This window comes from Alosa pseudoharengus, unplaced genomic scaffold (assembly GCF_046254945.1).
Source record: "Alosa pseudoharengus isolate Yale_2024_CS ecotype anadromous, Long Island Sound unplaced genomic scaffold, YU_APseudo_1.1 YU_APseudo_1.1_scf_9, whole genome shotgun sequence".
NCBI lineage: Eukaryota > Metazoa > Chordata > Actinopteri > Clupeiformes > Clupeidae > Alosa > Alosa pseudoharengus.
This window is the reverse complement of record NW_027468881.1, coordinates 22,290,756-22,313,255: the sequence shown is the minus strand read 5'-3', so window position 1 is coordinate 22,313,255 and position 22,500 is coordinate 22,290,756. Positions and strand designations below refer to the sequence as shown.

The 22,500-nt window shown below is 46.9% G+C and overlaps 1 protein-coding gene across 1 annotated transcript in view; it reads left to right on the top strand.

Annotated features, from left to right (window-relative positions):
- The window catches only part of camta1a (calmodulin binding transcription activator 1a), a 358,471-nt gene that overhangs the window by 301,985 nt on the left and 33,986 nt on the right, over positions 1-22,500 (top strand). Inside the window, exons 8-11 of the mRNA XM_076275609.1 lie at positions 589-729; positions 2,641-4,994; positions 5,656-5,782; positions 8,943-9,077. Coding sequence (XP_076131724.1) covers positions 589-729; positions 2,641-4,994; positions 5,656-5,782; positions 8,943-9,077 — 2,757 coding nt within the window. The remainder of the gene's footprint in view (positions 1-588; positions 730-2,640; positions 4,995-5,655; positions 5,783-8,942; positions 9,078-22,500) is intronic.

Below are 22,500 nucleotides of genomic sequence, written 5' to 3'. Positions count from 1 at the left end.
AACAACAGTCAGGCATCACGTGATGGCCGTCAGGTCAGGTCCAGCTGTTCCTCTCTCTCTCTCTCTCTGGATGTGGGCTCACATCTGTCCTCCAATGCTTCTGCACTGACGTACACTTTCACAGTAGCTCCAGCAGGGGGCAGCCTGCAGTGTTGGAGGGGCCATGAGTGAGGGGTCGGCAACTGACAGGTTTGATCATATTTCGCATGTAGCATTATTGTTGGGGGTTGTGGAGCCCATGCTACACCCAAACTTCAGGTCCCTGCGGCAGAGAGAAGATGGAGCAGCTTGAATCGGGAGAGGAAGCCACTGGAAGTGAAGAAAGCAGCTGTAAAAAGCCACAGTAACAGATTAGGCAGGGACAGGTCAGGTAGGAGAGAGGTGCTCTGTAGCCTGGCGTCTGGCGAGCGGTGTATTTGGGGTGGTGTTTTTTTATTTATTTATTTATTTATTTTTATTATTATTATTTATTTATTTACTTATTTATGTGGGGCGTGTTGGGGTTGCGTGGGGGAGCTGGCTTGGCTGGCTTGGCTGTGCCACGGCTGCCGTCTGACGTCTGTGTCTCCTGTGTCTCTATTCCGGCAGTTCATGGCATCAAGTGGACTTGCAGCAATGGGAGCAGCAGCTCAGGCTTCTCAGTGGAGCAGCTGGTGCAGCAGATACTGGACAGCCACCAGACCAAGCCAACTCCCCGGACCCACAACTGCCTGTGCACAGGCACCCTGGGTAAGGGCCAGAGGGAGACAGGACACCCGCAAAAAGAGAGAGAGAGGGAGGGAGGGAGATAGGACACCCGCAAAGAGAGAGAGAGAGAGGGAGGGAGGGAGGACACCCGCAGAAAGAAACAGGGAGGGAGGAGGGAGGGAGAGAGAGACAGGAGGACAACAGAGAGAAAGACAGGGGGGCAATAGGGAGAGAGACAGGCTTAATACTCCTTTATTAACCCAGTGTGTATGTATTAAAACACTGCAAAAACAATAACATCCGCAAGTATTACAGCCTCAACGTAAACTATGTAAATACATACAGACCATGTAAGTCTACAAACCATAGTGTAGCCCACTACTTCATATTTTAAAAACTTGCCCATCCTTCCCAACCATACATGCAGAGAGATATGTTTGTTTGAGAGAGTATGTGTGTGTGTGTGAGAGAGAGATGTGTGTGTGTGTGTGTGTGTGTGTGTGTGTGAGAGAGAGAGAGAGATGTGAAAAGGGGGGGAGGTGAGGAAAATAAGCGGGTTAAAAAAACACAGCAGAAATGTTTGAGAAGTGTCAGATCTCAGGCTTGTGTTCTGTACCAGAATAATCCATTAGATCTGCTCAATGCCCTATCTCCCTTGGTACAAGTCAGACGTCACATTAATGCAACTGGTTGTGGTTTATTTTAAAGCCCGCTTCACACATTTGCATAGCAACTGAACTCACTAGCATAATCGTCATTGAAGTCATGATGCCATTTCATTTCTTCAATGCACCCCGTGTTTCTATCTATGTACACGACACAAACAGAAATAACAGCCAGAAACAACATCAAGCTACCACCATATACCACATAATTATGTCATTCACAACACCTACTACCTGAAACCTTTACACCTGAAGCATATTTTTAGATGTGTAATGAATTAGGTTCATATGGCCTTTTGGAATGTGTCTTGTGTGTTGCTTCTTTGAATCCAGTAGTTAGTTCAAGCAGGCTGAGCATTCCAAGCTATCCATGCGTCGATCAGAACGTCTCTTTGTGTGAATAAACAAAATGCTGAGTGAAAACAGACAAACAAAAAAAAACATTCCTACACAGCATTCCGCCAGTTATGTATTTTTGTGGTTCCTTGTTACTAAGGCATTGTGGGTAGCCGTATGCTCTGTCTGTTATTATGGCTTGGCAGCTGACATATTGCTCCCCAGGTTCTAATTATTGGACACGGGTATGATTGAGCGCAGCAAACACTTTGCTTTTCAAATTCCAAACAAAGCATTTCACAGTTCCTCCCAGGAAAAAATCCATAGAGACCACATGTGTTCAATCACACTATAACACATATGGCGTAATATAGTTTTATTAATGAAAGTGAAGTTCTTTGTATTTAATTTTTCATGTTTTCAGTTCCTATACCCTTGCCAGTTTATCTGACTGTAGCTCTGAGTGCTTTAATCTTGATGTATGCGATGCATGCAGCGTATTTCTACTGCTTTGTGTTTGCATTTTAGTGGTAAATTAAATTAGATACTCTACTCTTCAGCTAGACAAACAGAGTAAAACATGGAACTGATTGTGCATGAGTTATTGTTATATTACGTTAAACCATGTAAATATATACGTACATGTATACCTACCGAAACTGTTCATTTAGATGACAAATCTAATTTTACAATCAATGACTCAATTGATTCTGTCCATCTAAGCACTGTTTTCATTCTTCTTAACATTTGCTCTTCTCAATCTCTCTTTTCTGTCTGTCAAATGTGTGTGTGTGTGTGTGCATGCATGTCTCTGTGTGTGTATGTATGTTTCTATGTGTGTGTGTGTGTGTGTGTGTGCCCGCGCGCATGTGTGTGTGTATGTTTCAATGTGTGTGTGTGTCTGTGTGTGTGTGTGTGTGTGTGTGTGTGCTGTTCATCATCGGTCTAACAGGCGCGGGCAGCAGCGTGCACCACAAGTGCAACAGTGCCAAGCACCGCATCATCTCCCCCAAAGTGGACCCGCGCTCCAGCAGCTACAGCAGCGCCCACTCCGAGCTCCAGAACAGCGACGTGTCCGAGGGCAAGACCGAGCTCAGCCACGCCGGCAAGAGCTCCGCAGGCGGCGGTGGAGGAGGAGGAGGAGGAGCGGGCGGCGGGGGCGCCCGGGAGAAGCGCAACGGCAAGGTCCACAAGCCGGCGCTCCTGCACCAGAACAGCACAGAGGTGTCGTCCACCAACCAGGTGGAGGTGCCGGACACCACGCAGAACTCGCCGGTGTCCATCAGCAGCGGGCTGAACAGCGAGCCCGACATGGCCGACAGCCCCGCCGTGGCCGGCATGGGCCACGTAGCGTCCGTCATGGGGGGGCTCTCCCAGAGCGTCTTCATGTCGGAGGTGACGGGGGACCCCGTCTACAGCATGTCCCCCTCTGGCGGCGGCAACGCCCACATCATGGGGCCGGACGCGTCCCACGGTCTGGTGCTGGCGGTGGCCTCCGACGGCCACAAGTTCGCCTTCCCCGGGGGAGCGGGGCCGGACGGAAGCGGCGGAGCGGGCGCCGGTGGCTCTGACGGTCTCTCCATGCTTTCCACCACCGGCGAGGAGCTCGTGCTCTCCAGCAGCCTCGACTCGGCGAACATCAAGATCTCCGAGACCACCATGAACTTTGACCCCGACTGCTTCCTCAACAACCCCAAGCAGGGCCAGACGTACGGCGGCAGCGCCATGAAGGTAGATGGGGGCTCGTCCGGGAGCGCGTCCTCGTCCTCGGGGGCCGGCAGCTCCAACGGCAGCCTGCAGCACTCGCCCTCCATGTCCGACTCCGGCTACGGCTACAGCGCCGCGCTGGTCAAGAACATCAAGACGGAGGACACTTCCTTTGAGCAGCAGCTGGCCAAAGAAAGCGGCTACCAGGTGGGCGTGGTGGGAAGCTGCGGCAGCAGCGTGTCCTGCTCGTCGGGCAACTCGGCCCAAGGCTCCCTCACTCTGACCCCTGCCGGTTCTCTACTGCCCTCCGGTGGAGGCCTGAGTCCCAGCACCACGCTGGAGCAGATGGACTTCAGCGCCATTGACACCAAGCAGGACTTCTCCGCCTCCGTGGCCACGTCGGTGGGCTATGGCGTCCACGGCATGTCCAGCCCCCATCTGGCCCACCAGGGCCGCTCGCCCAGCTTCTTCCTGCAGGACGCGCCGCAGACCAGCCAGGCCCAGCAGCAGCAGCAGCAGGGCAGGTCCAACGTGGGGCAGAAGAGCCACCTCTCCCTGGAGCACAACTCCCACGACGGCTCCTACATGGGCCTGCAGGTGGTCAAGACCGACTCGCCCGGCAGCAACGGCCACCTCCACCACCACCACGCACACCAGAGTCAGCACAGAACCAACTGCAACGGGGTCTCCGCCTCCGAGGGCCAAGGCCAAGCCAGCTCGCTCCAGCTGCTGCAGTACCAGGGAGGCTTCCCTGGACTGGGCCCTGAGCACGAGGAGGTGGTGGGGCTGGAGCAGCAAGGCAGCGTGAGCGGCGGCCAGGCCGGGGTCACCGAGAACGGGGGAGATGGCCTACTCAAGGCCGGGGATCACCTCCAGGCCTGTGGAGGAGGTGGAGGAGGAGGAGGAGGAGGAGGAGGAGGAAGAGGCGCAGCGGAGCACTACATGCAGCAGAACGCAGAGGGCGGGGGAGGGGCTGGAGCCGAGGGCATGAGGAACGGCAACGGTGGCAACGTGAATGGCAACTCCTCCCAGCAGCAGCAGCAGCAGCTTCAGCCCCTCCTCCAGGGGGCAGGCCTGGTCCAGGGGCTCTACAACACCGTGGCTGCCCACCAGGGTCTGAGTGGCGCGGGGGCAGGCGGAGGCACATCCGGGAGCATGGAGATCAGCCTGGACCACTTCGACATCTCCTTCGGCAACCAGTTCTCTGACCTCATCAACGACTTCATCTCCGTGGACGGAGGGGCCGCGGCCGTGGGGCCCGGGGCCGCCCTCTACGCCCACCAGCTGGTGGCGCCACAGGGCTCCGACCAGGGCCAGGCGGGCTCCGCGGGCGCCCAGTCCCAGGGCCAGGAGGACGGGGCCAACAGGGGCACCAGCTACAGTCCCGCGGAGCTCTGTCTCCAGTCCTGCTGCAGCCCCCAGTCCCTGGGAGGAGGAGGCGCCGGAGGAGGAGGCTCCGGGGAGCAGGGCTCGCTGGCCTACATGCAGGTGGCGGAGGTGGTGTCCGCTGCCGTGGCTCAGGGGGCCCTGGGGATGCTGCAGGCCACAGGCAGGCTCTTCATGGTCACTGATTACTCCCCTGAATGGTCCTACCCTGAGGTAAGTCTCTTCCAGACCAGTCCTCAATCGCTCAAACACCTTATGGCTAGCTTTTATATGATTTTTAAGAACCAGAATTGACCGCTTGTAATGCTGCACTCAAAGCAAAGTCTGTGTCCGTGTCGGTATTTATAACTGTTGGTGCTTCTACACAGTACCTAATGCATGATCTGTCAGCCTTACTGTGTTTTTACTCTATTGCCAGCAGAGGGCATCATAGCCCATGTTTGTCACGAGAAAAGCAAATTGTCAGTGCAGTTCATGCTGTTAACCACAGGGTGGCAGCAGTGCAATTTGTAAAACATTGAAAGGGCTTCTGAAAACACTACAGCCCTTGTGACCATGTGAGTGTGTTTATGAGAAGAGTTTCTTATAACCAAACCATAAGCATCCTTGTTTGAAAAAGCACACTCAAACATGAGTGTTTAAAAGAGGCTTTAGTGGAAGTTTGTTTGTTGTGGACAAGCCACCTGCGTATGTTCAAGTGAGGAGATGCACTCAGACATGAGAGTGAGTAAGCCAGTGTGAGTGTATGTGTGTGCCTGTGTGAGTGTATGTGTGCGTGTGCGTGTGCGTGTGCGTGTGCGTGTGTGTGTGTGTGTGTGTGTGTGTGTGCATGTGCTAGAGAGAGTGATACACACTGACGCTGCCTGTTTCTCAGGGAGGGGTGAAGGTGCTCATCACTGGCCCCTGGCAGGAGGCCAGCAGTAACTACAGCTGCCTGTTTGACCAGATATCTGTGCCGGCCTCCCTCATCCAGCCTGGAGTCCTGCGCTGCTACTGCCCTGGTGAGGGACATCAGTCAGCCTATACATTCATCTATCTATCTATCTATCTATCTATCTATCTATCTATCCATATATAAATATTCATCCATCTATCTATCTATCTTCCAGTATCTATCTATCTATCATCCATCTATCTATCTATCCATCTATATATATATATATATATATATACATCCATCTATCTATCTATCTATCTATCTATCTATCTACCTATCTATCCATCCATCCATCCATCTATCAATCCATCTATCTATCTATATATCCATTCATCTATCTATCTTCTATTTATCTATCCATCCATCCACCTATCCATCTATCTATCTATCTACTGTATATATCTATCCATCTATCCATCTACGTGTATCTATCTATCTATATATATATATGTATAGATAGATAGATAGATATAGATATATCCATCTATCTATCATCCATCAATCTATCTATCTATCTATCTATCTATCTATCTGTCTGTCTAATCAGTCTGTAACACAGTAATACTCACACACTCAGTCATGGTCAAGGTTGTAGTCATATTCTAGTACATCATCATAAATACATAATTACACTCAAACACACTATTATTGTATTATACACATCAACACACTGTTCCTTGCATTCTACCAGACTACCTATCATTATTTTCACACCAATATGTTTTGTCATGTTCACAGTCGTGTGAATAGACATGCACACATACTGATTATCAAACCCATGAATGGTATTAATTTAACTAATACTCAAATATAACACACTTTTTTTTTCCTGATATATCTGCATCACACACTTATCACTGTAAAAGAATCTCTAGGATCCTTGATCATGCTCTCATTATCACTCTTCGCTATACTCAGTGAAAACATATGTATATTCAGATGTATGTTGCATTCATACATATTGTCATAAATGCATACTCACTCTGTCATCTCAAATTCCTAATAATCATTGTGTGATAGTTTCTGTCACATAATTGCTGTCAATCAAATTCACACTTTTACAGATAATCAGTAAGTGCATCTAAGTGGGATGAGAGTTTTTAAAACTTTGACAGATTGCCACATCTAGTTTTTATGCTGTTGAGCTCTCCCCTTATCCTGTACAATCTTAAAGCAACATAATGTAGTTATTGTCTACCGCAAAATAATAATAGGTTTAAACTTATTTTGATTACAAGGACTTAACAATAGGCACTAATTGTGCTGTCAATCATGATGTATGCCTGGAACACCTGGTGTTCAACTATGTAACTTTGATTAGATTAGATTAGATTAGATTCAACTTTATTGTCATTATGCAGAGTTAATGCGAAATACAGTTAGTGTCTAACCAGAAGTGCAAAAAAAGAAGAAAAGTGCAATGTGAACAGTATAGACAGGTAGTGCAATGTAAACAGTATATGACATGTAGTGCAAGTGTAGACAGTAGTATACAGTTAAGCAAGTGGCATGGTTTACAGTAAGGATCTACAGCGTATATTAACAGTAACATTATAAGAGCAGAATAAATATGGATATGTAGCTTGAACAATATGGACAGATATGTACAGTATGTAGTGATATGTGCAGTGTATTAACAGTAACAACATAAGAGCAGAATAAATATGGATATGTAGCATGAACAATATGGACAGATATGTACAGTATGTACAGTAGTGATATGTGCAGTGTATTAACAGTAACAACATAAGAGCAGAATAAATATGGATATGCAGTATAAACAATATGGATAGATATGTACAGTTATGGAGTATAGTCAGTAATGTTATAAAAGCAGTAGAATATGTTTGTTGTTCTGTCCAAAAATATGAGCGCATGAGTAACCAGTACGTTGATAACTGACGAAAAGCTGAATTTCTACATTGTGTTACTGTAAAATAACAGTGAATGATGTCTTACAAAATCTACTACTGCCAAGAAAATCTAATGCTGAGTATGTAATGTAATGGAAATAGGTTAGGAGGTGTATAATAAAGTATTATTTGTGATGTGTATTGTTGATTATAATAGCAGCATTTTCACAGTAAATTATACAATCGTTTAAATTAACTATGGATTAATGATGAGTGATTTGCCGTAATGGTAGAAAAATGAGCCAGCTTCATAATTAGCTATTATCACTAAAGCCCTATGAACATAGTGAAACACAGTGAAAGTACCAACTGTGCAGGGTTGTGTGCTGTCAATATACATTTAAGTCAACCTACAGAGTGTGAATTCTATAAGCATAGCAGTGTATACAGAACGATGCATAATGTATTTTGGAAATGTGTATCATACTAATGGAGGTGCATTGATTAAACAAGAAGATTAATATTTTCAGACTCACACTACTTTCATATTCAATATGTTGCAACAGTAATAGAGCTATTTACGAAATGTGTGAACATGGTACACTTGTGTAAAATGAAATGAAATACACAGTATATATACATATATCATAACAGTTCACTCTGTGTCTCCTCTCAAATACAAACCCAAAGTTAAGTTGGTCAATCACAAAATCTACACCCCTAACTCCCAAACAGACACGATTTTATTCATTTAAAAGGAAGTTTAGCTGATGTGTAGAGCTCTCCACCTGTGTGCTCCCAGCTCCTCTAAGCCTCTGTCCAGATGCTGGAAGTCCTCCATGGACACATGTTCCCCCAGCAGGTCCTGACTCTATGCCCCTCTGCCCCCCCAAAAAACACGGAAGTGACGTAGCCTAGTTCCCGCCTTGACGAGAGACTTGACAGATTGCAATGCGTTTGGCAGATTGAATGGCCATTTGAATTTTGCCACACAAAGAGCGTGACTAAAGTGCAATGCAATCACGGGGAGCGCTATTTCTTTGCCATTTGAATAAAATGCCTCAAAACGATGGCAAAACGTTTTGCCCAAAATAATCCCAAATCTTTTCAGGCTGGCATTGACAGTTTTGCCAAATATTTTTTTTAAATGCAATCCTACATTGCACTTTAAATATTAAATTGCAAAACGAATTGACAGTTAAATGATGAAACTGAATATTGAAAATTAAAATGCAAAATGAATTGCCATTTCACATTTAGAGCTGTGTGCTCCCAGCTCCTCTAAGCCTCTGTCCAGATGCTGGAAGTCCTCCATGGACACATGTCCCCCCAGCAGGTCCTGACTCTATGCCCCTCTGCCCCCCCATGCAGCCCATGACACCGGCCTGGTGACCCTGCAGGTGGCGGTCAGCAGCCAGATCATCTCCAACTCGGTGGTGTTTGAGTACAAGGCCCGTGCACTGCCCTCCCTGCCCTCCTCACAGCACGACTGGCTCTCTCTGGACGGTAGGACGTCTGTTGGTTTCTCTCTCCCCACTAACCCCCCCCCCCCCCCCCCCGCGCTGGGTATCTCTCTCTGTGTCCGTGCTCTCCGTCTTTCTCTCCTCCTTCTCACTTTATTTTCCTGTCTACCTTTCTCTTCCTATCTTTCACCATCTTGTTTATTAACATCCTCTTTCTTTCTTTATTCCTTTCTCTTTCTTGTTTTTTGCTGGATGTGAATTTACTTGGGCTGTTGTAATGTAAAACAACCACTAGAGGGCGAGAGAGTTCAATGTTTCATTGCACTCTGTTGTTAACAAGCCTATTGCAGCATTGCCAATGAAATTAAGCATACGTTTAGACGTTTAGACACTTTGACAAGTTTAGTTAAGCCTGACCTGTGATTTCAATCTCTGATTTGAGAAAAACAAGACACACTTTATCTCTCCCTTTGACAGATAGTAGGAGGTGGACTGTGACAGATTGGCTGTTAAGAGCGAGACCAATTTATCAGAGTTGAAAGGGGTTTTGTTTGGCTGGGTCAAAGACAGAGAGTTTGTTGATAGCAGCAAGCTTGTTAAATAGATGGAGGGATTTCAGAGAGACATCGTAAGGGCAGCTTTGAAGTGTTTTGATCCCCTCCACACCTGCAAATTCACCTTCATCTGAGGTCAGGTAGCGACTGAGTGACCCGGAGAGGACAGATTGGAATGATTTGGCATTTGATGTGGTCTGAGGGGAATGGTTCAGGGACGGTGGCTGCAGAGGGCCATAAGAGGATAGATTGGGGTTTGTTTGTCATTTGATGTGATCAGAGGGGGAGGATCAGCACTGCTTCACTGCCAGGTCTGCTGACCTCCAGTGTGGGTGTCTACACAAGCTTCTCCTTGGACACGCATTCACAGAACAATTATTTCATACACCATGCAAATCTCTCTCATACACCAACCAACTATAACCATTTGCCTATCATTTCTCATGACATTAGATTTGTGGTGTAATGTTGAAACCACAGTTGTCAGTATAATTGTCAAAATATTTAGCATTTATCTCTTGTAATGACCATGACCATGCACATGTAGTGTTGGTAGCATACGGAGAGGATGCAAAGATAGGGTTTGGGATACTGGTCAAAGAGTGTTGACATTTTAATACTATTCAACAAAATAGTGTTGTGCGAGTGGGTGAACACTATGTGTTTGTTTTCAGCTTATGGAACCAGGAATTCATTAAAGAGCTTCTCTTCTCTTCTTTAAAGAGCATGACTATAGTGGGGTACCGTAGTTATGGATTACATACATACCAGCACATGTGATTCCTAAAACTGATTAAACAATTATATCACACTGACAATAGAACTGAAAATAGAACTGTCAGTGTGGGTCATACATATGATGGAATGTGTGGCCCTACACACCTGCTAATGTGTACATATACACACATACATGCATACACATATAAAGAGTACACATAGGAAATTAAAGGCACTTTTTTGGGGGTTTCTCAGCATGGCTAGTACATCCCGGCAAGATTATTTTACATGTGTTCTCTGATAAAGCAAGTTCTTAGGCCATGTCAATCAGCTGTTTTCAAAACACTTGCCTCTTTTTTTTTTTTTTTACTGTCCAATTTGATTGCAATTTTAATCCATCTAATGGTCTCGTAACTGTCTATGTCGTGCCTCTAACCCTTCATGTGGGAGACGGCGGGTCTTATTCTGCTCCCAGCTTCCCGCAGCCATGCTCACTTCAGTGTCATCCGTCTGTGTTAACCTCCCATCGCCAGAGAGCTTATTCCTAGATCATCCCATCACGGCTGGGATTTACAGTCGCAAAGCCCCAGCGCAGATCAAACACGAGCCACCACACATGTTCCTCCGCTGGACAAGCTGGCAAAACAGAGGCTCTGGTGTCAGAGCACATCAAACATGAACAGGGGGAAAAAAAACACAACACTAAATCTGAGGACCGTGTGATTGATGCCACACACGCTAACCTTGAGTCCAGCCGCGGACGCTACAGTACAGTCTGCTTATCCTGATCACCTGACAGGACACATCAAACATGGAAAGAAAAAAAAACCAACTAAACACTTGATCAGCACTACATCAAACATGAACCAAAAAAAAACTCTTAACACCAAATCTGTGTACAGTGTGATAGATGCCACACAGGCTAACCTTGAGTCCAGCCATGGACGCTACAGTCTGCTTATCCCGATCAGCTGACGAGACACATCAAACATGGGGGGGGGGGGGGGGGGGGGGACTCCAACACCAAATCTGTGTACAGTGTGATAGATGCCACACAGGCTAACCTTGAGTCCAGCCATGGATGCTACAGTCTTCCTGTCCTGATCTGCTGAAGTGGCCTTTTAGCAAGCAGAGATGGAGAGGTAGGGAGTTGGAGACGGAGCCGAGGAGGACACACAGGAAGGGGACATAGATCATCGGTCAGTGAGGGACATGCATCACTAGGGGGAGTCAACATGTGAACTCACATTAGGAGCCAACAGGGGTCGAAGGCCCCGGCGATCCATCACTGAGAGGACTGGTGGCGGCACATGCCTACTCACCTTTAACATGTTACTGTAGACTGCAATGAGAGAATGATAGATTGTGTCTAGGTGTGTGTGCGTGTGTGTGTGTGTGTATATGTGGAGGGAGGAAGGAAGGAGTGAAACAGAAAAAAACGTTTGTTGTTGTGTTTGTGGCTGGATGATGTGTGTGCATTAGTCAGCTGAGAGAGGAAAGCAGAAGAGAAGAAGAGGAGAGCAGAGGAAGAGAAAAGAGGAGAGGAAGAGAAGTGGAGAGGAGAGCAGAGGAAGAGAAAAGAGGAGAGGAAGAGAAGTGGAGAGGAGAGCAGAGGAAGAGAAAAGAGGAGAGGAAGAGAAGTGGAGAGGAGAGCAGATGAAGAGAAAAGAGGAGAGGAAGAGAAGTGGAGAGGAGAGCAGAGGAAGAGAAAAGAGGAGAGGAAGAGAAGTGGAGAGGAGAGCAGAGGAAGAGAAAAGAGGAGAGGAAGAGAAGTGGAGAGGAGAGCAGAGGAAGAGAAAAGAGGAGAGGAAGAGAAGTGGAGAGGAGAGCAGATGAGAGGAAGAGAAAAGAGGAGAGGAAGAGAAGTGGAGAGGAGAGCAGATGAGAGGAAGAAGAAAGGAGAGGAAGAGAAGTAGAGAGGAGAGCAGGGGAGAGGAGAGGAGAGCAGAGGAGTGCACTGCTTTTTTTGATGGTGTTTGTCTGTGGAGGTGGGGGAGCGTTTGTTGGTGCAGTGTGCATTGACAGGATAAACTAGGGCATGGCTGAGGCGCTCGGCTAAGGGACAGCTGCAATGCAGACAGCCCTAGAGGCAGAGCAGGAGAGAAGTGGGGAGGAGGAGGAAGAGGAGGAGGAAGAGGAGGAGGAAGAGTACACTGGCGACTCGAGACTCTGTGTGTGTGTGTGTGAATGCGTGTGTGTGTGTGTGAATGCGTGTATGCGTGTGTGTGTGTGTGTGTGTGTGTGCAGCAACGACCCAGCTTCCTCTGTCATTCATACACCACTACTTCAGCTGCTCTATTCACACAGTCACACACACACACACACTCACACTCAAACATTCACATTCAGACACATACACAACACTTGTACACATACACAAATGTACAAAAGCACTCTTATACACACTATACAAATACAAACACATGCGTACGTACACACACACACAGACACACACACACACACACACAAACAAACAAACACAAAGACATGCATATACATACTCGTGTAACTCAAGAGCCTAAGGAAAACACTCTTGAATGTTGACTTCCTGATGTGCAGCCTCCTTTTGAAGCCTTTCAGCTGAGTCTCATGTCCTGTCTTGTCCACTCAGTCTGAGGGCCCGCTGTGGAGTGTGTGGAATCATTTGATATGGCCACCCTTCAGGTGGTCTTATTTTAAGTGTGACAGTGAAATCAGACACTGTTGGAGGCTTATGCCGCTGTCCTTCTCTCTCCTTAACTGCTGGTCTCGCATTGACAAGAGTTTTTTTCGCCCACAAAACACAAGTTGTAGTCTTCTTGTCTGACTTATCACAATGGTCACGTTTGGCTGCGTTTGTTTCCTATTGGTTGCATTCATTCCTACTGTTTCAGCTGTAGTTGTAGCCGCCTTACTTACTGTGTTGAAAAGCCGCCCACAAATGAGTTTCAGTGCTTGCACAAGAATAGAGGTTCATGTCTAGTTAGTTCAGTCAGTTTAGGAGAGGCCCTGGACCAGAACGCTAACTTAATTAATAGTAATGGGAGTTGAGAAAGAACATCTAGTCTAGACATTCTGTAATGTGTTCTCTGTGTGGGCTGTGTGTGTGTGTGTGTGTGTGCGTGTGTGTGTGTGTGTGTGTGTGTGTGTGTGTGTGTGTGTGTGTGTGTTTATTGCTGCCTAGTTGTCACTTAGAACAGACACAACAACTCTTAAAGTACACTCCAAATTAGTTAGATTGTTTAAACAAACTATTGAGATTGCCAGTGCACAAACTTGTCAGCATCAATGAGGATAAAGTGCCATGCACGATTTTATACAGTGGAACTCATGTTGAACTCATCCATTGTGGGTGATACAAGAAAGCAGTAGCCTGTTATTGTCCCTTTTCTCTGGTAGTCTTGATATATAACTGAAGCACTGAGTGTTGATCATCCACATGTGCACTAACCCATTGGCATAAAGAAAATTATATGACAGTGGTTTGGAAATGAAATTGACAGAGACTTTTGAGTGTGTTTTTTTTATTATTATTATGGAAGTGTAGTGCTTTGTGCAAAGCATGCGCTATGTCCATGGGTCGTTCCAAATGACTCCACTGCCTTTATCCTCGATGATGCATTGAAACCCGATGAATGAATGAACGAATACTGGTTTCCTTTAAATATGCTACTAGTTACAGTCCACCTATACCATATCTATTTCAAGTCCACATTCAATAGCTACGCGTCTTCTTGCCCGGGAGTATGCTATGATGTGCTAGTGGCACAGCTGCCCGGCTTGATTTGTCATAATGCAGAATGGGGGAGGGGGCGCGTTTTTTTTCTCTGCAGCACTGCAGGTACGGAGCCACGGGCAGGACAAAAAAATGGCAGAGGTAACTGAGTTGCCTCGCGATGTAACCGTGATTTGATTCATTGTCCACACAGGCAATATATTTATAATGTGTAAAACATTGTGTATCAATACGAAAACGAGTACATGAATCACTTAAGCAAATACTGTATAAGCATGGCGTTATGTTGTGAAATCGTAATTTCAAGCCCACACATTCGAACAACAGGAGATCTGCATGCGGTGTCACAGTGCGGTGGGTGTGTTTGATAAACACTGTAACGAGGAGCCTAGTCGTATAGACAAAGCGAGCATTTCGACATTGACGTTGACAGCGGAAAACGATGTTAAGCTGCATTTACGCATCATCATGTCGTGTTCTCCATCGCGCTGACATGAAGGCTATTCAATTCACTAAAATGCACTTGTAAAATGACTGAAGAGCTGAAATTGAAATTAAATTAATTTACCCACCTCTGCTCCATCGGATCGACGATTAGAATATCAAAAAACACTTAACAGCAAATTATTAATAGTAATGAGAGCGCCCAGGGGCGCGTGCTTTTAAAGGCGCGATGGCTGGTGGAAAAACTAGGGCGTCTGTTTACCTGCGGCACGTGGGCACCGCCGTCTACTCGTGGCGAGATTTTTCCTTTTACTGCAGGCTAGCAGGGGGCAGAGTGGTGGCGGGGGAGGGGGCGGGGGATAGAGAGAAGTGGAGGGGAGGGGGCCACAGGAGTACGACAAGTGTGCGGGCTTAATATTTCTGTCTTCTCCTACACGTCGCTTCTGCACTTTTGTACCATTGTTGTGCCCGCAGTTTAGCTTGTAGCTCTCCGCGGATTCATTATTGCCGTTCATGACGTCATTTAGCGCTACGATAGTGTGGAGAAATTGCATGAGTGAGATGCAGCAGTTGGGACATTGGTCAGGATGCCGATGAATGACATCTGCTTTTGCTAAAGACAAGGGGACCGTTTGCTTTGCAAGGGGAGTCTACTCATGGACAATGAACTAGAAGGTTGGATATGTTTAAGCAAATATTGTCTGTGTGCATGTGTGTGTTATCTGCCGGTGACTGACTGGGGAAGTTGCTACTACAAACCTGGGATCTCATTTGCATCAATTTACAGTGGAGGACCAAGTTCTCTGTGCAGTTCAATGAGTGCTCCACGGCGTTGACTACTTGTTGTGAAATATCTCCTTGTGTTAGCCTATATTTTTGTTTTTGATTTTAGATTATTTTCCAGATTAAGTGTGCAATGCTTTTTGAGAAACGTGCGTTTATTTTACAACCAAAGCAACTTGTATTGTGACACAGTGGAAATGCCGCTACAGCTTTCTTCCCTAAACCATGCAGTGTCCAAAGCACTGTAATGGCTGCATTTTTTGTGTATCAAGTTATTTTAAGAGTGTGTATGAAACACATGTTAACACATACAAACCCAAAGCAAACACCTTATAAAAATAAAGTTGGACCAAGAAATTAAACAATCGCTGAAATGAGATCGCATCCACGTGCCTTGGCGAAGGCTTTATTGCAGAATAGATGTGTATCTGTAAAGCAGAAAAGGTGGCCCCATACTTCTCCAATATTATTACAGATCCCCATATAACTGATATTCCTTGAACTGTCCCAGGGTGATAAATGGGACATTTTTAGCCATTTCAAGTTATGCATTTAGGTTAGATACGTGTAAAGATAAGGCTGCAGAGTGACAGTCTACACTAGTATTCAATGGATAGTAATGGTCTGTCAAACTTTCCTAAATGGGATTTCTGTACGTTATTTTCTGTCTAAACGATACCTTTGTGGGAACTCACCTTCCCCCGAACAGATTTAATACAATCTCATACTGGATTCACGCCAAGCTACAAGCTTTGTCCCCTTGCGCCGACAACGTGATTATCTTGGCAGAGGTTACAACTACATGGTCTTTGCACACCTGTGCTATTTCGTGTCACAGCTTTTGAGGCTGTTCATCTCTATAGAGATTTTTTTTTTTTTTATCGAAACCACAGCTACGATTAATCCGAGGAAATGTCAAGCCGTCGTTCAGTGTTAGTTGCTGTTTTCAGCACCATGTGACATGGACAGCGACGCGGCCATCGCTGACTGTTGCCTGACTTGCCTGCCGGTAAGCGAGGGTGAGTCGGTGCTGACCTAGAACTAAAAAGAATGCTTGTTTTGAATTAAACTTCTCAAAGACATTGACGTATTTCTAATATTGTTGCATCCAGCAACCTGTTGATAGGCGTCTTTATATCGTCCTCGACCTGTGCTGGCAAAAGTTTTCTTGTCAAGTGTACTCGGCTGTCAGAAACTTCTTGACTGCAATCATCAGTCTAAAATATTTTACAAAGAGATGTATTCGTCAGTAAAATATAGAGGACACATACTGTACACAGTGTTTTCGCTCTTTGCTTTTTAGTCTGTGTGCTTTGGTATTAGCGACCAGTGATTGGGGACTTTGTCAGATAAAATTGGTCCTGTTACACGCTCTCTGCATGCCTCCGAGGTTCATGTGGGAAATTACATTGGGTTCTGTCTCCTTCAGACACGTAATGGCACAATTTGTGGGCTCTGACTCTCTGTAGCATAGCCTGCTGGGCCAGGCAAACTAAGCAAGTCCACAACTCTCAAGTCGTCTACTAAGTAAGTCCACAAATACACATGTTAAAAGCACACCCCTGCTGGTGGCTGCATAGTTGATTGTGCAAGGGCCTCACTCACACACAGTTTGACTTGTGTGGAGGCAGCTCTCCTCTCTATTGTCTGCTGAGGAGTCAAGCACCAGGAAGTGATGTAAGGGGTCACATGGCTTGTCAGCATTTAGAAATGAATTGACTATGAGCCTTATGTTAGGATTCTGTAGCAAACCAGAACAAGTCAGTCTAAAAATGTCCTTTTATCATTTTTTTTTTTATTATTCAAAGGCCAGTGAGCATGACTCATAACCTCTTCTTTTCTTCTTTCTCTCTTGCCGGGCCTTGGGGCTAAAAGGAGACGATGAGAACAGGTCAGTCTCCGTGTTCTGTATGGACAGAAGACCATTAAAAGTGAAAGGCACCACTTTGTTAAGAAGCGGCCCTGTTGCGGATACCCACCGCGCTCCAGAGCCTCACGCAGTGCCCCAGAAACCTTAAAAAACATTTCAGTGCAATCAAACTTCCGTGCACTGTATAGCCTCCAGTGGAGCTAGACCAGAGACTGGGGCTAGAGGTTACTGTATGTTAACTCCACAGCTGCATAGAGAGCCACAGGGCCATCAGCACAGTGAACTCTAGATTGGCGTGGAGAAACGTGGCGACATGGATGGCAAACGAGGCTGCTGGGGCCCGGTACTGTGGGACCCTGGAGCTCAGCGGCCTTAAAGAGCCTAATCAGCCAGCATCAGCGCCCGACGCAAAGCTTCCAGTGCCTGGGTGGAGAGAGGATGGATGGTGGGGGTGGGCGGGGGCGGTGGGTTGGTTGGTGTAGAGATGTCAGAAGAGCCGGGGAATGGGAACAGACAGCGGGGGGGCCACGGAAGTGCCCTTTGGAAGGAATCTGTGTGCATGTATGTAAACATCACCGGGCAGGGATGGAAAATAGGTGACAGAACCAGGGCGGCGCTGCATGATGCGCGCACGAGAGAGAGAGAGAGATAGAGAGTGAGTATTAGAGGAGGATTTGCAGAGAAGAGGATGAGAGGAGAGGCCAGGCCCTGATTTAATTTGAGTTTTTTTTTTTTTTGCGGAGGAGCCTGGTTTATGTGCGGAGCCCCAAATTGGAGCAGGAGCAGCCAACCGGAAGCCAAGAGACTAAGCGGTGGCGGCGTCAGGAATTTACATCGAGGGAGGGAGGAAGAGAGGGGGGAGGGGAATCAGGGAGGCCCCGGCGTGGAACACTGTAGCACACTCTGACGTTCTCTTATTCTGCATGTAGGGAGGCTGTCTCAAATGGGTCTGAATATGAAGTCAAGTGACTCATTGTCACGCGGTTTCACTTGAATTCCTCATACAAAATTTAGTTGCATTCAGTTAAATAAAATGTGCTTGTAAATGCTTGATAAGATGCTTGTAAGCAATCAGTGACCCTCTTGTATTCATGTATCACTGCTGACTGGTGTCATATGCAACTAGATAAAGTTATGAAGTCTTTCTCTGTTTGCACAAGTTTACCTCTTTCTAAGGGATATTGAAGGATAAACCACCATAAACACAAAGGTTGTGCACATCCTGCTCTACTCTGTACCAAGTGCTTGGCACAAGTGCAGTTAAACCAGGAATAAATGTCAGGCACACGTATGCTGGAATTCATGCTCTCAAAAAGCTCCATCACAGCTAAATTCTCTTGCTTCTGCTGCAGGCAGCCATGTGATGCATAGTGTTGTGGTGGATTCTTGGGCAGCTTTGTGCTCTCCTGTCTGCTGCGTGCAGGGAGACGTGTGCAGTGACAGCAGATGCCACCAGACAGCAGCTAATAAGCAGCTATCAGGAGGGAGGTGTGACGCCCATCGTTAGCGAGTGAGCGGCTCCCTCAGCTGGAGAAGCCTGTCGCTGCACATGGGCCCCTCCTCTCCTCTACTCTCCCTTCCCCTCTCCTCCTCTCCTCTCCTCTCCCTTCCCCTCCCCTCCTCTCCTCTCCTCTCTTCTCCTCTCCCTTCCCCTCCTCTCCTCTCCTCACCTCTACTCTCCCTTCCTCTCCTCTTCTCTCTTTTCTTCTCCTCTCCTCTCTGCTTTTCTCCTCTCCCCTCCTCTCCTCTCCACTCTTCTCCTCTCATCTCCATCTCTGGAGCCACAGGCGAGCCTCACATCGTCCGCTATGCCTCCCAAGTCACGATTCAGAAATGGAAATGCCCTCTCCCTGCGGAGCAGGCAGGAGGGGGCTGCTAGGGAGGTCAGATGCATGCTAACCTGGCTCCCTCGCCGGTGACCTTGCCTGCATAACCCACATAGCACTGGCTCACTCACTGGCAGATAGAAAAGTGTCTGTGTGTGTGTGTATGTATGTGTGTGTGTGTGTGACTGTGTATATGTTTAAACATCTGTATTTGCTTTTGCTCATGTTTGTTTGTGTGGTTGTGTGGTTGATGGGTGCTTTTGCTCATGTTTGTTTGTGTGGTTGTGTGGTTGATGGGTGCTTTTGCTCATGTTTGTTTGTGTGGTTGTGTGGTTGATGGGTGCTTTTGGACATGTATGGAGATCTGTTTATTTGTCTGTTTGTTTATGTATCTGTGTGTGATAAGGTCTTTGTGTTTGAGCGTGTGTGTGTGTGTGTGTGTATATGTGTGCGATAGTCATAGTATTTCTGTGTGAGCATAAACTGTATAAACATCTCAACATCTGCTTTTGCCCCCATTCATAACCATTCAAATAGTTCCAAAGTTGAAAGTGCTCCACAATCCGCATTACCAGCACGACAAAACTCAGCAGTTAAACTCCGACGGTGTTGGCTTATGAGCACCTGAAATGTGCAGAGTAGGATTGTTGATATTTGCTGTGTGTGTGCGTGTGTGTATGTGTGTGTGTGTGTGTGTGTGTGTGTGTAGCCCTAGCTTCAGGCGGTCTGGAAGTCTAGACTCAGAGCGCTTGTTCTCTGTAACAGTCTCTGTAGTGGAGCTGGATGGCTTTTTGAGTGTCTTGCTGTGTTACCAGCAATGCTATGATAAAGCAGACGGTATTACAGAGAAAGCCTCCTATACTGTATATGAAGTTCACTATACGTACCTATATGAAGTATCTATACGTGTTAAACTGATGTGAAACAGTTAAGAAGTCAACTTGTAACTTGGATTATTTTCCCAGCTGTTGAACAGACACAATAGTTTATTGGCTTTCTAACTGATGGGGTCATGTTAAATTGGATAGGGCACTAAAGTGGACTTTATTGTACACGGACAGCTTTCGCTTGAGTTGATACTTGGCCGGGGCAGGAAGGGAGCAGCGAGCCACAATCAATGCTGACTGCCTTGATGCTGTTGACCCGGCGGAGCAATTGCCCGCTGTAATAAACGTTGCCTCTTAACAGTCCATAGGGCGTGTGTGTGTGGTCACAGATGCTGTGTAAAACGATTCAGTGCAGGACAAAAGCTCACTTTATCTCTCCACTGGAGAGGGACGAGGCTTTTTCATAGGAAGAGATGCTTTTTCATAGGAAGAGATGGATTTTTATAGGAAGAGATTCTTTTTCATAGGAAGAGATGCTCTATCATAGGAAGAGGTGCATTTTCATAGTAAATGGTGCGCTAGATCTAAGTTGCCTACTGTAGCTACTGTATAGCGTCATGCTGAGGACTTGAGATGAAGTGATGTGAGGGATGCCTCCCTGGTAAAAGGGGTGAGCCACTGATGGTGTGTGTGTGTGTGTGTGTGTGTGTGTGTGTGTGTGTGTGTGTGGCCACTGGGCAGTGAAGTGCAGATGGTTTGGTCGTGGTCCCAGCTGCATGGGCCTCTGCCAAAGAGCCATGGCCTTGTGTCTCTCCTGCCCACCCATCTAATACCCGCCTGTGTCACCGCTCTGTGTGTGTGTGTGTTTGTGTGTGTGTGTGTGTGTGTGTGTGTGTGTGTGTGTGTGTGTGTGTGTGTGTGTGTGTGGGTGGATGGAGGGTGTCTGTGCGATGTGGGCACCCAGGGGTGGGAGATCAGTGGGTTGGAGGTTTGAAGTGGACGAGAGGGGTGTCACAGTGTGACTAATTGGCCTTAACATCCATCATCCCACCTCCACCACCCCCACCCCCCACCCAATTAACCAGCAGGATGAAGCAAGGACATGATCCGCAGACGGACGTGTCAAGTCCGGGAGGGCAGAGAGAGGAAGACATCCCATCTCTCTGACCATCCCCGTGTCCTGTCTGATCACAGTGGGCACGATAATGGGCCTTGGCACGGGCGGACGACCTGCCATCTCCATCGATTCCCGGTTTTAATAAGCCCCATCATCGTGGAGATGGAGCTCCTATGATGCTTGAGGGTGGAGAACGAGAGCTGACAAAGCCGTTTAGGCTCGCCGGGCCACGTCACTCTCCCCTCGCACAGCACATTAACCGGCCGAGAGGGAGAGGACGAGAGGGAGAGAACGAGAGGCAGGCTACATTTACTCGGGATTTTAATTTTGTCCGACTGAGAGAATGTTGAAGATTGACGTTTCATTTGGCGCCGGATCAAAGGGAGAGAAAGAGGATGAAATGTCACCTAATGCGGCGGGCAGGTCTCTCCAGGGCCGTGGGAGAGTGAGGCGCGATGAGGCATCCTGAGCCTGCCGTATGATTGGCCAAATCGCCCCCCTTTAACCTACACCATCTGTTGGAGTATTTCAATAATAATGTCTTGACTTAGATAAGTATGTGAATGTTTTATGTGTGTGTATGTGCATGTGTGCATGTGTCTCTCTCTCTCCCTCTCTCTCTGTATGTGTGTACAGTATGTGTGTGTGTGTGTGTGTGTGTGTGTGTGTGTGTGTGTGTGTGTGTGTCTCTCTCTCTCTCTCTCTCTCTCTCTCTGTGTGTGTGTATGTGCATGTGTGCGTGTCTCTCTCTCTCTGTGTGTGTGTGTGTGTGTATGTAAATACCGTCTGCTCTGAATAAATGGTGTCCCTGTTGGCACCAGGGTTGTGGTTAATCCCTCACGTTGGAGTGCTCCTGTGTGCAGAGGCACTCTTCTGCTGGTGATCCAGGGATTAAAAGGAATGACTTGACAAACAGCGTGGATTATACAGCGCTATACATTTAAGGGCTGCTGTCCGCACGCACACACACACACACACACACAGAGGGTTAATGAAGTGTTCTGTAATGAGAAGGGAGTCAGAAGGGCTCTGTAGGCTGGCCAGGGAAGTCCACTAACCTGCTTTCTTAATGAGCAACACAGGACTGCTGAGTGTGTGCATGGAGTGTCTTGGTGTGTGTGCACTGTGCTGAGCATATATGGTGTATTTACATATGCGTGTGTGTGTGTCTGTGTATACACACACTCACCTGCTTTCTAAATAAGCAGCACAGGACTGCTGAGTGTTTGCATGGAGTGTCTTGGTGTGTGTGCATTGTTCTAAGCATATATGGTTTGTTCTAAGCATATTATGTACACGTGTTTGTGTGTTTGTGTATGCATACAGTATATTTATGTGATTTCTGTGGCTGTATGAGAGAGCGTTGTATGTGTATGGTTGTTTGCCCATGTTGTCTTTGTGTCATTAGTTGTGCCTGTTGAGTTTGATGGCTGAGTTAGTGAATTGTAGGGCTTTTGCCTTTGAATCAGACAGGACAGTGAAGAGTGACAGGAAGTGAGTGGGAGGGAGAAGTGGGGTGGTATTGGGAAATGACCGCAGGACGGATTCGAACCCGGGTCCCTGTGGGCACTTCGACCAGAATGTGGTATGGACGCTGTAGCAACTTGCGCTAC